The following is a 14354-nucleotide window of genomic DNA, read 5'->3' as shown; positions in this document are numbered from 1 at the left end:
AGGGAGTTTAAGGAACTTGCCCAAGGTCACAGTGCTAGGGAGAAGCACTTGGTGTACTTACGATGAAAGCACACTTGAGAAACAAAACGGAATGTGCTGAAAAGAGAAACCGGTTTAGGAAGAGTGCTTTACTAGAAGTCACAGAATCCCAGTCCTTACAGATGATGAGGAGGTTACAAATGCTTTCTTTGGGTATCTACATGTCTAGTCTACTTCAGTAAGGAGACACAATACATTGGGTTGGCCAAAAAGTTCATTGGAGATTTTCTGTACAATGTTAATGAAAACCAAAGGAACTTTTTGGCCAACCCAATATTTGTGAGTATTTACCTGAAAAATGGCAGAGAACTGTGCTAATGGAGGCTGTATATCCAGAAGCACGTCAAGGCATGATGTGCTGACTTCCCAAGCTTTCCCATCAAATACTTCTTGACTTAGTAACAATATAAATGTCAAGAAATATTTGATAGGCATATTGACTAAATTTCAATAGTCAGTTGACTAAACTGTGGTGCTTCCACACTTGAAATGTGTGTGTTAAGTCACGTGCGACTCTCTGAGACCCTATGGTCTGTAGCCCATGGGGCTCCTCTGTCCGTGGGGATTCTCCAGGCAGAATACTGGAGTGGGTTGCCATGCCCTCTTCCAAGGGATCTTCTCAGCCCAGGGATCGAACCTACATCTCTTCTGTCCCCTGCATTGGCAGGCAGGTTCTTTACCACGAGTGCCACCAACCAGGCAATGACTGAGTACTACTGATATGATTATACTGCTGCTGCTCGTTGGCATTGTGAGTTTGAGGCTGCTCTGTGGTGATGTAGGATAAAGCAAATGACATGAAGAACTAACGCTGTCATCGATAGTGCCTTTGAGAATCAGGTTTCTAGAAAAAGGGGACACAGACCTAAGAAAGAAGAGGTTAAATAAAATCCCCTGTAGTTTTGAATTTGAATGCAGAGTATCAGTATGATTCATGGTGTATTTTCATCAGAAACAACCACCACCTATTTCCTAGTTTTGGCCACTGGAAAAGTCTAAAACTGATAACCAACCCAGGAACAATGAGTGCCCCCAAATGCCCAGATTATCGTCTCTAAAAATATTTCCCACTAACAAAAACAAGGGATTCTTAGATTCTTGAAGAACTAGCTGATTCCATATCTGGGGAAGGGCTGGATCATCTTAGCTTTCCTGATATTTGGATCACATGAAAGACTACCAGGGTCATGTCAGAAGGAGCCAACTGACCAGAGATGGCACAATGCAAGCAGCAATAACAATAATAAACAAAATGGGTTAAAACATAGCAAATATGCTTAAACCCATGGGTTTATAAGGATACTAACAAACACACAAAAACACCCTAATTGGTCATCATTGGAAAATGACAGTAAACTATTCATTATTTTTAAAATTGGCAAATAGAGGAAATGATTCAAACATATATTCCATCCATCTTATGTGAATTGCATTACTAAATAATCAAACAGTAGATATATTTGACTATTTGTATTTCACTTAATAAATGAAGAAAGAATGACAGGGTTAGAACATCATTTTGTAACCCCTAATTAACTGACGGATCTAAACTATGAGCATCAGTGGCTGTGAAAACCGCAAAGGGAGATGGCTAGACGTCATACGCCTTCTGACAAGAGAGCACAGCACAGTCTAGGAAGTAGTTTTGCCCACAAAAATCAAGCTAAAATCTGATTAAATATCTAAGTCAAACTAGCAATTTATAGGAAATGCAGATGGTAGGACACATTAAATAGCAACACAAGGTTGCAAACAGAAAAATCCAGACTGCGGGATCTCTCCAGCACAAAAGACCCAACTTCTTCCTTCAATAAACTTCAAGGGTGAGGAGAACATAAAAGGAGCCTGTAGATTACAATGTACTTAAAAGACAAGGCGAGCTACATGTGTGGGCCTTATTTGGATTCTGATTTTGAATAAGAATTTAAAAATGGCATTTAGGAAATACTATGAACTTGAACAGTTGCACGACATTTGATGATATTAAGAGATAATTGCTAATTTCTTAAGGTATTGCGGGAATGTTAAGACCAAAGGGTCAGTTTCTGTTAGAGATATATACCTAAGTATTTACAGATGGAATGGTTAAGTCTTGGATTTGTTTTAAAACTAATGGTGAAAAAGTAGGCAGGGACACAGATAAAATGAGATCGGTCTTATATTGATGATTGTTGAGGCTGGATGAGGGTTCACAAAGTTTCTACTTTTCCATGAAAAACGCCCACAAGTTTCAATAATAAAACATTAAAATAAATCCTTTCTGACATCTTGCTCAGAGTGATAATACTGGGCAGGGAGTATGATGGCTCTGACAAATACACCTTTGAAACATCTCATCTCAAAAAACATGAAACATGTTTCATGAATGATGGAGAGTTGAGGACTGTGCTTCAGAGTGTTCATCTGGGGACTTCCCCATCACCCACGGGGCTTCTCCATCACCCACGGGGCTTCTCCATCACTTATGAAGCTTCTCCATCATTCTCCTCACCAGGATAATGTCACTATGTGCTTGGTACACACACACACACACACACACACACACACACACACACACATACTAAAATCTATCAGAAAAAAAAAAAAAAAGGATTTCTCGTGACTTGAATATTTCACTTTGAAGCTGCAAAGGGTGTGAGGGACTCGGGATTTCATAAAGCTAAGTCACTGACTGAACTCTACAAAACCAAATCTACCTGGCCCAGGCATTCGGTGGAACTCATGACCAGGGGGTCACATGAAAGACAGTTGTGGTGTTGAGGCTGCCAAGTGTTTCCATTCTGAAGTTCTGAGCAAATAACAAGGCAAATTGGGATGACGAGGACACCATTTCTCTTCTCATGCCGTTATCTGCACCAGAGACTGAGTTTCCTAAATTAGATGATAATGGCTGTGGGAGGGCAGTTCTCACCTGGGGACCCCACAGGTGCAAGAGATAAAGAGGGTTGAGGAGACAGAGCAAAACCTTAAGCCCTATCACCGGGTGTGGGATGGTGGGAGGAAACAAAACTTAGGGGCCAGGAAGTGAGAAATGGATCTGATGTTTATCTCTAGAGATGGCGTCTCCCAGCCCTCAAGTTAAGCTTGCCGTTTAGGGTGGCTTCTGTTTCTTCCACCAGCTTCACCAGCATCTGTGTGCTAACGGGGCCGTGCAGAGTCGTGTGTCCTTCCCTGTCACCCCCCTGCCCGCCAACTCATGGGTTCCTTACACCCCAGAGCTCATTCACTTATTGGTGACATTGCCTGTTTCCCTGCCTTTCTCTCCCACTAGCCTTTAACTTCCTCGAGGGCAGGGGCTTTGGTCTGTTTCTGATGGTATCTCATCACACGGCACACGGCATGGAATTCAGACGTGTTCCCCAAACATCACTGTGGGACTGGCGGTCACAGTGCAGGGCGGTGGTTATGAGCATGGTCTTGACCTCTGGCCCTCCAGCCCACTCTCCCCACTTTGCTGATGCTGTGCTCTACTTTCCAGATTTTACTATGACTTACTATAGGACTTTGGGTTTTGTAAAACACTTCTGAGATTTTCCTGGAAAAAACATACACATAATGGTAAATTTCTATTTCTACGTAATAACATAACTCATTTAGGAAAGCAGTCCTCCTGGAATTGCACTGTGCATCCACCTGGAATGGTCCCCATTGATGGCCTCATAAATAAAGGCTGAGATTATAACTACATACGACACCTCAGATGTGTGTTCAAGGAGTGGGGTAGTGGAGCTGACACGTGAACATCTTGGGACAGAAATGTTTGATGAGATGAGCAAACCTGGGCATCTTCGAATGTGTATCTCCCTCCATCCTTGACGTTCTGACTGGTTATCTCATAGCTGTGAGAATCCAGGTTGATTGCGCTTGGGGCCCCGGGAGCCAGAAACTCTTGCCAGATTTCTTCCACCCTCCTGGCCACATCCTGCAGGGGCTGTTTCTTGAGATCCTGGACTGCCAACCAGAACCTGAAACAGAAGTGCAAGGACAGTTCGTTCCAGGGGCTCCATCAGTAGCTGCTCTGTTGGAAGTGGTCCTGGAACTGACATCCCATGGCACTCACTCTTTGTCCCCTAGCTGTCCCAGTAGCCATGTCCCAGGTCATGAAGGCTGCAGGGACTGCTGAGAATACAAAGGTGCTCCATCATTGCACTAAATGTATGTTAGAAGATCGCCTTGCTTCCGGTTACCAAAAAGAGATTTTTCTCTCTCTACCTCAAGGTTTTTTTTTTTTTTTTTTTTTTTTAAATTTTTTAAAACTCTCTCTACCTCAAGGTTTTTCAGCCTTGGTACTGTTGCCATTTTGGGCTGGATAATTCTCTGTTGTAAGAGTCGCCCTGTACATAGAAAGATATGTAGCAGCAACCTTGGGTTTGACCCATCAGATTCCAGGGGCATCCTCTCTGCCCTTGTGACAACCAGAAAGTTTCTGGCCATTACTGAATGTCTTCTTGGAGGTAAATTCACCCTTGGGAGGGAACCACTGTTTGACATAGAAGCCACGACCCAGACAATGTGAGTCCCTTTTCCATATCTGGTGGGGATCAGTTGGAGGTATTCAAATGAAAGAAAGATCCCAGAAGCAACAGTATCTTGGAGCCATTAAGAATATTTGAGCTGGAAGGACCCAGCCATACATGCTGTTGATGGAGAAACTGAGCCTATTTGCAGCATCAATGTGGGCATGGTGTTTGGCACGTTCCCTGGAGGAGGGCATGGCAACCCGCTCCAGTATTCTTGCCTGGAGAATCCAGGCAAGGACTGGGCTTGGACTGTAGCCCACCAGGCTTCTCTGTCCACGGGGTTGCAAAGAGTTGGACACAACTGAGTGACTAAGCACAGCGCAGCACAGGTGCTCAGAAAATGTCTGTTGGATTTCAGGTGGGCTCATCTGGAACAAAGCTGAAGGGACATATATCGGGGATCCCTCTACAAAAGATTCTCCAGGGACTGCTGGAGAGAGAAGCCTCCTGTTCACGACTACATTTGCCTCTCTTGAATCCCTCAGCATCTGCATGGTGCTGGAGGGGCTGGGCATGCACTGTGAGCTCTTTTCTGCTGAGAACAGCAGCAGCCAGGGCCAAGGCTTGGACAACAGCTCCCTGGGTCGTGACGATGGTTCCCAAGGCAACCCTGGAGAGGGATTTCAGCAGGACTCAGGTCTGGGTGGCATATTTTCTGTCCTGTGAACAAAACAGGCCAGTTTCCCCATCAATGAGACGAGAGGACAGGTCCCTGGCTCTGTGGTTCCTGCAGCCACGGGAATCACACATACTCAAGTCAACGAAAGGGCAGGAACAAGAGAAGCTGAACCATGACATGGAGGAAGGTGCATTCATTCTGTCATCGAATTTCACCCAAAGTAAGAGGCACTCTTTTTTTTTTTTTTTAAAGGTTAAGCATGTTTTTCTGTTGCTGTTCAGAGAAGTGTGTGGAGCCATGTGCATGGCCTAATGGTGCCACCCAGTGGCCAACTCGGGTAACGTAGCTTCATTTCCACCAGGAAAGAAGACTGGGGGGCGGGGCCGGGGGAGTGGTCTCTGCGTGTGGGTCTGTGTTTGTGCGAGACAAGAGCTCTGTGAGCTCCAACTCCTTCCTTGATGTACCATTTGGGATTCTGATGATCTCGCTAACGAAAACCCTCATGGTTTCCTCGCCAAGACCAAGAGGCAGGGAGGAGCCTTGACGGCTTCACTCAACCGGAAGATGAGGAAGTCCTGCTCCCAGCTGTGCTGCCCTCTTGGCATCGCTGTATCTTTCTGGGCCTTTCTTTCCTCCTGGCGCAGTGGGTACAGAGCAGGGGGAGGGGTATGTGGATTGGTCTGAGCACGTCCCATCCCGGTGTAACTCTGCAATACTCTCAGGCCCCGTGGGTGGGTGCTGTGCTGTAGGGGCAGCCTCATGGTGACCACAGGTCAGGAGGGGCTGGATGGTAAGGCCTGGGGCTCCTGCCACTGACGTTGGCTTCACTTGCCCTTTAACACCAGCCCTCTATGTTTCTGCTCACGTCAGGTCTTTCATAATCATGTCCTCTGGCCACCCAGGGTGAGGGAAACAGTAGCCAGTCTTTAACCAGAGTCCAGACTGGTGGTGGTGGTGGAGCGGGGAGGGAGTTGGGCAGAGTTCAAAGGGGGCTGTTAACTGTTCAGTTGTTCAGAAGGGTCTTTGAAGCTCAGCTGGGAGGGGGGTCTCCTCTACCCCCTTGGCCATTCCCTAAGGTTCCCTTGGACTCTTTGCCCCCCAACTCCCACAAGGTCTGCCATGAAATGAAGGAGGTGGCCGAGTGCTTTCAAGTGAAAATGGTCAGCTGGTGAAGACAGAACCTACAAAGGCTTTCTTCTCCCAGAGGACCATTTTTGATGGGCAGGTAAAATTTAAGAAATTGGCTCTAAAGAGAGGAGCTAGTGTTGGTTTTTGGAAGGCCTGGAAGGAGGACTGACGTGCAGCTTGGTGAGTCCCTGGCAGCCCTAGGGAGTCACCTCTGGCTGAGTCCTGGGCTGGAAGCAATTCCTTTGGGCCAGCGTCCATCCCAAGCCTACCGGACTCTGCAATTTCTCATACAAATGAGGACACCCAGGTGATTTCCTGATGCCTCAGTCAGGGTCATGTGGGCATCACCTTCTGTCCCTTGTCTCAGTCTGCTCTGAGATGGAGCTCTGGGGAGGCCTCGAGGACCCTGCAGCTTCTGAAAGCCGCAGGCTCCCCATGGTTCCTGAGGCCTCAGCGGTCCTTTCGGCAGAATGAGTTGGGAGCCACATTAATGCACATCACTCAGCTGGGTATAGAGAAGTCTGGGGAGGGTGGGAAGGGAAATTTCTGAATCAAATTTAATCAACTTTTATACACAAAAAATCAAAAGGTTCCCTTTATCATATAAAACCAAGAATTAAAAAAAAAAAAGTATAAAAAGAAACAACAGGCATGTTGGAGGAGGAGAAACAGAAGGAGGAGCTGAGGGGAGGACGGGGACGGGGAGGATGGAGAGGAAGAGGGATGACACCCCCCAGACAGCAGTCTTCTCTCCCTGCACGCATGGGGACCCTCTCGGCCTTCCATCTGCCTTAGAGATGAGCTGCTTTATCTCTCTCAGGTGACAGTAAAAATGCTGTCACAACCCTATCCTGACATCCCATACGTGTTTCCCATCACTGGCTTTGAAGAACGTTTGTGCCAGTTTGAAATTCAGTACAGGCTTGGTTTCCCTTGTGGCTCAGCTGGTAAAGAATCTGCCTGCAATGTGGGAGTCCTGGGCTCGATCCCTGGGTTGGGAAGATCCCCTGGGGAAGGGAAAGGCTACCCACCCACTCCAGTATTCTGGCCTGGAGAATTCCATGGACTGTATAGTCCATGGAGTCTCAAAGAGTTGGACATGACTGAGCGACTTTCACTTTCACAGGCTTGGTTTGTATTGGCCATCTGTGAGCCCACGGACCTGAGCTGGGGGCTCTGAGCCCCGACTGCCTGGCCACCCTCCCCTTGAAAGAGCCCTAGAAGCGCCCCTCGCCCATCTCTTACAGACAGATGGGAGGCCCACTGAGGCCTGCGCCGGTCCTGCTCTTATCACAAGCCCGCAGGTACCACTGCTTCTCCAGGACGCCAGCAGGGAGGAGAGACTGTCAGCGGCCCCGGATCAGCCACCCTGCATTAGCCTCCGTGGCTTCTGGCAGCAGAAGGGCTGTCACGACTGGCAGGCTAGGTGGATGCGAGGGTACCAGGGAGATCACCTGTCCTGCTTTGCCGGAGTCAGCAGAGACGGGGGAGGCAGCCCAGGGCCGACATCCGATCCCTGTCATTGGCTTAGGAATGCCGGTGGGGGGGCAACTGGCCTTCTCGGGGAGGCAGCCTGGGCTCAGAACGCCCCCCTCAACCCCATACCGAGCAGCTGGGGATGGGACTTGAGGGCCATCCAGGGCTGCTCCAGCTGGCCTTCTGTCTCCCGCGGGGCCAGGGTGCTAACATGGAATGGGGTCTCCTCTTCAAGGCTGGCTGCAACAAGGGGAACCATGAAGCAGTGGGCGGCACTCCGTCCTTCCAGGAGGTCTGGCCAGGCCCTGGTTCTTTGCTTACCTATCTTCTCATCAACTAGGATTGTCATGTGTTAGAAAAACCCAGCTTTTCGTTTGTTCCCGGGAAAAGCCAGCTCCACACAGAAGGAAGGGCCTCTGTGCCCTCTGCTGGCCAACAGAGACTCAGGAACAACCGCTGTCACTCGACTTGGTCTCTGCTTGGGCTGGGATCTCACCACCAGCAGCACCACCCGAACTGAGTGACATTCACGAGGTAGTGGCCCAAATGCCACAGGTTGTCTGAGTGCCGTGTGAGTACCTCTGTCCCCATGAACCATGTGTTCGGTTCTTGGGGAAGCCCACCGGGCCTGGCCCACCTCCCGGAGTCTTCCTAGGACTTGGGGCAACTGGGAGGCTGGAGCGCTCTGGGACAAACTGCTAACACTCCTGCGCTCTCTTTAATTGCTTCTCCCTTCAGCTGACACTGTGTGGAACCAGGATAATCAATCTGCAGGTTAGAAGAACAACCATGTTCTCTCAGGAGACGTTACAGCTCATAAAAAATGTACAGGGGATGCTCTTGGCTGCGGGTTTTGATTTTTAACTCATGCCCTGCCGAGAGGCAGTGGTGGTCAAGTCAGGGAGGATGAAGACTTGTGCAGGTCGTAGAACTTCCCTGGTGGTCTGGTGGCTGAGACTCTGTGCTTCCATGGCAGGGGGTGTGGGTTCGATCCCTGGCCCAGGAGCTAAGATCCTGCGTGCCTCTCGGCACAACCAAAAACAAACAAACAAAAAAAAGATTTGCTGTGCAAGAGAGGGGGCAAAGGTGGCAAGGGGCAAGGGGTTCCTGTCACCCTTCTAGGAAAGCACACAGAGAAAAGAGAGGGACCAAGCCAGACCACTCCCTGGGACCCTCTGCTTCAGAACCAGGAGGTCCCACCTTGCATGTGTTCTAGAGGCTCTGAGCAAACAGCTGTCTCCCGTGGGGGTGCCCACCCTATCCAAATGGAGCCCTGGGCTCAGCCTACAAGCAGCCCACAACCATGAGCCCTGCTGTCTGCTGCAGATGCCCTGGCCACGTGGCCTCCAGTGCTTGGAGGTGTTGCCCCTCCCTCATCTCACAGGCTCACCCCCCAAAAAATGATGAAAGAAGATGTCAACTTGTATGACCATAGACCTCTTTCCTTAAAGGATCCAGGGTGACCTTTTGCTGTGGTGAAAGCAACACCTATGCCTCTTTGGGGCTCCTCTTTTCTGTATTCTGAAGCGCTGGCAGAGACTGAACCACTTGGCTGGTGAGCTGGCAAGATTTTTCTAGGCATCATGCAAAAACATCACGCTCTAAGTACCCCTTTCACTGGAGAGATGCAAAGGAGCTTGGGGAGACAGACGTGGAGAAGCCTTTGCAGTGGATCCAGTTGAGTCCCGGTCAGTCTCTCTCTTTCCCTCCCCTGCTCCAAGGCCAGCTGCCTGGGCTTGACCAGTCCGGGGGAGGAAGGACCATCCCGGCATGGCCAGCACCACAGATGGGCAGTGCCCTCGAGCTGTGCCACATGGCATGGCCCTGGCATCCACCCTTCACAGGGACCACAGGGGAGGTGCAACCACAGGGCCCCCCGAGGATGCCCTGGGTGAGGGGTGAGATGCATTCAACTCTGCACCCTCAGGACCTGGGTCACAGTGGACGCCAGGCTGGTATCTGTGGCCACAGGAATGACTGCAAATGGAGGCGGAGGAAAGGACCTGGTTCTAGGTGACCCAAGAGTCCTAAAGTTGTGTGATTTAAAACCAAAGCTTCCCCTATATATCCAATTATGCTATCATACAAGTAGAATTTGGGCTTGCAGAGAGGATTTTAGAAGCTCTTGGGCTATACTTTTTATCTCAGGTTGTTCTATTTCCTTTATCCGCTCTCCTGTCATGGATCACAAGGGACCCTCTTTAAGTCTGGATTTATGCATTCACGCTGGGGGAGGAGATTAGTTACTGCACACTCACACCCGCTCACATGCACTCTCTCACCCAGGACTGACTGCAGCCCTCCTGGAGCGAGGCGCTGGCAGAGTACAGGCGGTAAGGCAGGAGGAGGCCCTGACACCTGCCAGGGACACCCTCCTCTGTGTGCTCCCGGCCTGAAATGCATGCAGATTTCATGGCCCTGGCTACACTCAGACTGGGCAAGGCAGGGCTGAACCAGTTCATGTTCTCACCCAGGGCCCCTCACAAGGACCAGGATGCTGTGGTCCTCCTTCCACATCTCCACAATGGTGCAGGTGGCTGAGAAATAGCCAGGTAAAGGGAGCCTCTATACAGCTCCACGGGCTTTTGGAGTAGCTCAGTTGGTAAAGCATCCGCCTGTGATACAGGAGACCCAGGTTCGATCCCTGAGTGGGGAAGATCCCCTGGAGAAGGAAATGGCAACACACGCCAGAGGAGTCTGGCTACAGTCCATGGGGTTGCCCAGAGTTGGACATGACTTTGTGACTAAAGCACAAACCACACACCACTCCATCTTGGGGCCCCGTGGACAGGGATGAGCAGGGAACACGGGGAGAACCCCCAGGGCTAGCTCATGGGGACCAGGCTGAGGGTGGGATTTGAGGCTGAACTAGTCATGCAGAGTCTGCCTGGGCACAGCATGCTGGCCACAGAGGGGGTGGGTTCCCACCCAGGACACTTGCAGGCACGGCCTAGGAGGCTGGTCTGAGCACCATCCTGATAAAGTGGTCCAGAGTCAAGCCTTCTATTACAAATACTCAATTAGGAATTGAAGCAAAGTGTAGAATAATGCCTCAGCACAAGAAAAGAGCTCTTCTGTGTTATAACCTGAAATCAGATATTCAACCTTATCTGGTTTACAATAGGTACACAGCCACCTGGAATGGCCTCGCTAGTCCAGTTAATCAGCATCTACCCATCCTCCCAGGACTGCGTGGTGTGCGAGGGTCCCCCCACCACAGCTCCGCTCTCAGGGTCTCCCAGCTGAGAGCAGCCCCCCTCCCTCTTTCTTGTCTACATCAGTATCTTGTATACTCTTCAAAGCCCAGCTTATGATGTGCCTAGTCTGGTAGGATGTTTTGAAAACATTACCAAAATGGTTCTCAGAGTTTACACTCATTTATATTCATTTAATGATTTAAGGATTTCTTGTGTGTTTTCTTCAAGGACCGACAAGGTTGCTGCAGGCAAAGATCATGCATCTTGTCTTTCTTACACCCCCTCAGCAGATTCTTGGGGGCTGGAGACAGCATAGGTGTGTGATAAATATCATTTGATTGATGTACAGAACTGATATGGTCTCCAACTCCGAATATATAACATGGATTTTGCGCATTAACACTATAGCACACAGTCTTTTGTTCACAGCATATGGTCTTTTTAAAGTAAAAAAAAAATTAATAAAGTCACTCTTTGGAAAAATGCCATTGGAAGACGGGAATTAACCTTGTATGTAAAAGAGATCCTGGTGCCCAGAAAACACTGAGATTTCCATCTTACCCACTGAGAAGACAACACTTGGCCAAGATGAGTCAGGGTCTTAGATAAGCCACATTTTCTGTATGTCTCTGTTTCTACATCTAATACAATGAAAGCCTGAATAAATCCCGGGTTACTCAGTTTTGCATGACCACCATCCCTACCCCTTTTTACAAGCTCCCTTTCTTTTCTCTTACAATGAATCCCATGTTTTAAAAGTTTTTTTTTTTTCTACTAGACAGTAACTATCAACACATTAGTACATTTTCCCCATCTTGATTACTCACAGACCAATAGAACAATCAATGTTTTCACTGGCATCAAGTGACCAAAGCAACCACTACATGGAGTTGCTAGAATTCCCCCCAAAAAGAAAAGTATATTTTGATTAGCTTTTAGAGTTACATCTCCAGTTCTTGAACAGTATTAACTGTGACTTCTTGAAATTCTGAAGTGAACCCACTGACCCCTCTTTTTTCTCGTTAGCCTGTCAAGTATTCAGGACCCCAGAGATTGGAAAGTTTTAAAGGGAAAGGTCTCTGAGCTCCCTTTCTGCCATGGAGCTCCATGGTTTTATGGTTTTAGTGTAAGGATGGTGTCATTAAATCCATTCGACCATTGACTTATTATTGAAGACATGTTTCCAATAGCTTGAACACATGTCATCTGGATTTAAAGAACCAAACACTGTGGTGTTGGTGGGTGCTCATCCAGTGATAATAAAGCTTGAACATAAAGTTTGTTCTCCAACCTTGGCCACATTAATTGGAATTTGAATTTGAGCCATAGCATTTGACTGAGAAAGGGAGGTGGCGAGGGAAACTGATGATGTAAATTTCTTCAGATACTCTGCGCACAACTCAAACCTTGGAGAGGTGTACCTGAGGTTTTCTGAACTGAATTCCGACTCCAGGAATCGTAGAAACTGGTCCCGCCCCACCTGGTCCTTCAAGATCTCATCGAAAGAGAAGCCCCATCTCTTCACTCGCTGCTGGCTGGGCTCTTTGCTTTGGGAGAGGGAACAAAGGTTTAAAAGGTGATTAATACCAGGCAGAAACCTGTAGCACAGTTTCTTTAACAACTCAAATTTATTTAGCTGTCACAGGCCAAAGGGAAATGTCTCATTTAAGTGACAGATTCCATCAAACCTGTACAAATGCTTAATGTAGTCTTTTTTACACCAACACTAGCCAAGGGTAAAAGTCTCTTTAAAGAGGTGTTTGAAAGGGGCCACGTCGAGGGGATGCTCGCCAAGTGCTGCTTACAGGACATACAACAACTCTGCTGATTTGGCTTCCCTGGGCCACTCCTGTCAGTCATAGGTCCAACTCTTGACTCCATACTTTTATTTTTTTCACTTAAAAACTGAGGATGCTTTGTGAATCTGATCTTTCATCAAAGATGCTGCCCCCACCTCCTGCCCCTTCCTCAATTCCCAGGGGAAAAACAGAGTCCAGTTTAGAACCAAGTGATGTTCAACTGATCAGAAATACATCAACTCATCCAGGATAAACCCCATACAGGTGCTTAGAAGCAGAATGTTGCATCCATTCATTGATTTAACCACCACCTGCACAGTGTCTACAATGGTCCAGGCATCGTTCCCAGCCTTCACACCTGTTAACTCACTGAGTCCTTGAAGCTACTCTGAGAAATGTACTAACACCGTCCCCATTCTGCAGATAGGGAAACTGAGGCCTGGTGACAATTTACACAAAGACACACTAGGAAGGGATGGAGTTGAGGCTCAAGTCCAGACTGTGTGGTTCCAGAACACAGCCCTCAGCTTTGCCATGCTGCCTCACGTCCATGGGACTCTCTCCAAACCAAAGTGCAGGGAGGGGGGACAGAGAGTTAGTTGGTCTTATTCATTTGGTGTTGGAAGATGAAAATATTTCCTTCCGCTTCTTTCCATTTACAGTTCCTTTGCTGCATTTACTCCTCTGACTTCTTTAAGCAGCAACAGATTTCTAGTTCATGAGCTATATACTGCTATCTCTCACTCAAGTGGTAGTCTGTGGACCAGCTGTGGAACTTCAGGACCCATCTCAGACCCGTGGAATCGAAATCCACAGCTCAGCAAGATCCCTGGGTGATTTAAGTGCACATTAAACTCTGAGACACATTGGTCTACCAATATTTATTTCCCCCCCCTTTTTTTATATCCATTGATTTATTGATGTTTAACTTAGGTCCAAAAAGAATCAGAGGTTTACAAGAACACACAATTACAAAATCAAAACAATAACAAAATCCCCAAACCCTTAAACATAGGCAAGTATGATAATAGGAACAAGTAATGGTGAATCTTGGTTGTTGTCGTTTAGCTGCTACGTCACGTCCAACTCTTTTGCGACCCCATGGACTGTAGCTCACTAGGTTCCACTGTCCATGGGATTTCTCAGGCAAGGATACTGGAGTGGGTTGCCATTTCCTCCTTCAGGGGATCTTCCCAACCCAGAGATCGAACCCATGTCTCCTGTATTGGCAGGTGGATTCTTTACCAGTGAGCCACCAGGGACACCCCAATATAGGAAAGAATAGTAATAAAAACGAGTGATGATAAGTCTTAGTAGGGGATGGTTATTATACCAGAAAACCTAGGCTGGGGGAACTACTGCCAGTGAACAAAAAAATTTTTTAGAGCTTCCTTGGAGCCAAGATAAAAAGAGATTTGAATGGATTGAACCACTTTCAATGTTTGAAAGAGGTAATATGTAAGTTTGTCAGTAAAGACAACTTTTGCTCTAGTACTGAATTATAAGAGGAAGTGTCTCACAAGTCTTTACATAAGGAGCATTGAAACACAATGAATGATATTTCTGATACCTTTAT

General features: G+C 47.8%; 1 protein-coding gene across 10 annotated transcripts in view; it reads right to left on the bottom strand.

Annotated features, from left to right (window-relative positions):
- Positions 1 to 14354, bottom strand: part of RGS6 (regulator of G protein signaling 6) — a 609909-nt gene that overhangs the window by 40834 nt on the left and 554721 nt on the right. For all 10 annotated transcript variants that reach the window (XM_027552323.1, XM_027552324.1, XM_027552322.1 and 7 more), the window contains 2 exons: positions 12401 to 12526; positions 3818 to 4004 (listed from right to left, as the gene is read on the bottom strand). In XM_027552323.1, coding sequence (XP_027408124.1) covers positions 3818 to 4004; positions 12401 to 12526 — 313 coding nt within the window. The remainder of the gene's footprint in view (positions 1 to 3817; positions 4005 to 12400; positions 12527 to 14354) is intronic.

The sequence above is a fragment of the Bos indicus x Bos taurus genome, chromosome 10 (genome assembly GCF_003369695.1).
Source record: "Bos indicus x Bos taurus breed Angus x Brahman F1 hybrid chromosome 10, Bos_hybrid_MaternalHap_v2.0, whole genome shotgun sequence".
In the NCBI taxonomy this organism is placed as follows: Eukaryota; Metazoa; Chordata; class Mammalia; order Artiodactyla; family Bovidae; genus Bos; species Bos indicus x Bos taurus.
This window is presented reverse-complemented; position numbering and strand designations above follow the sequence as displayed.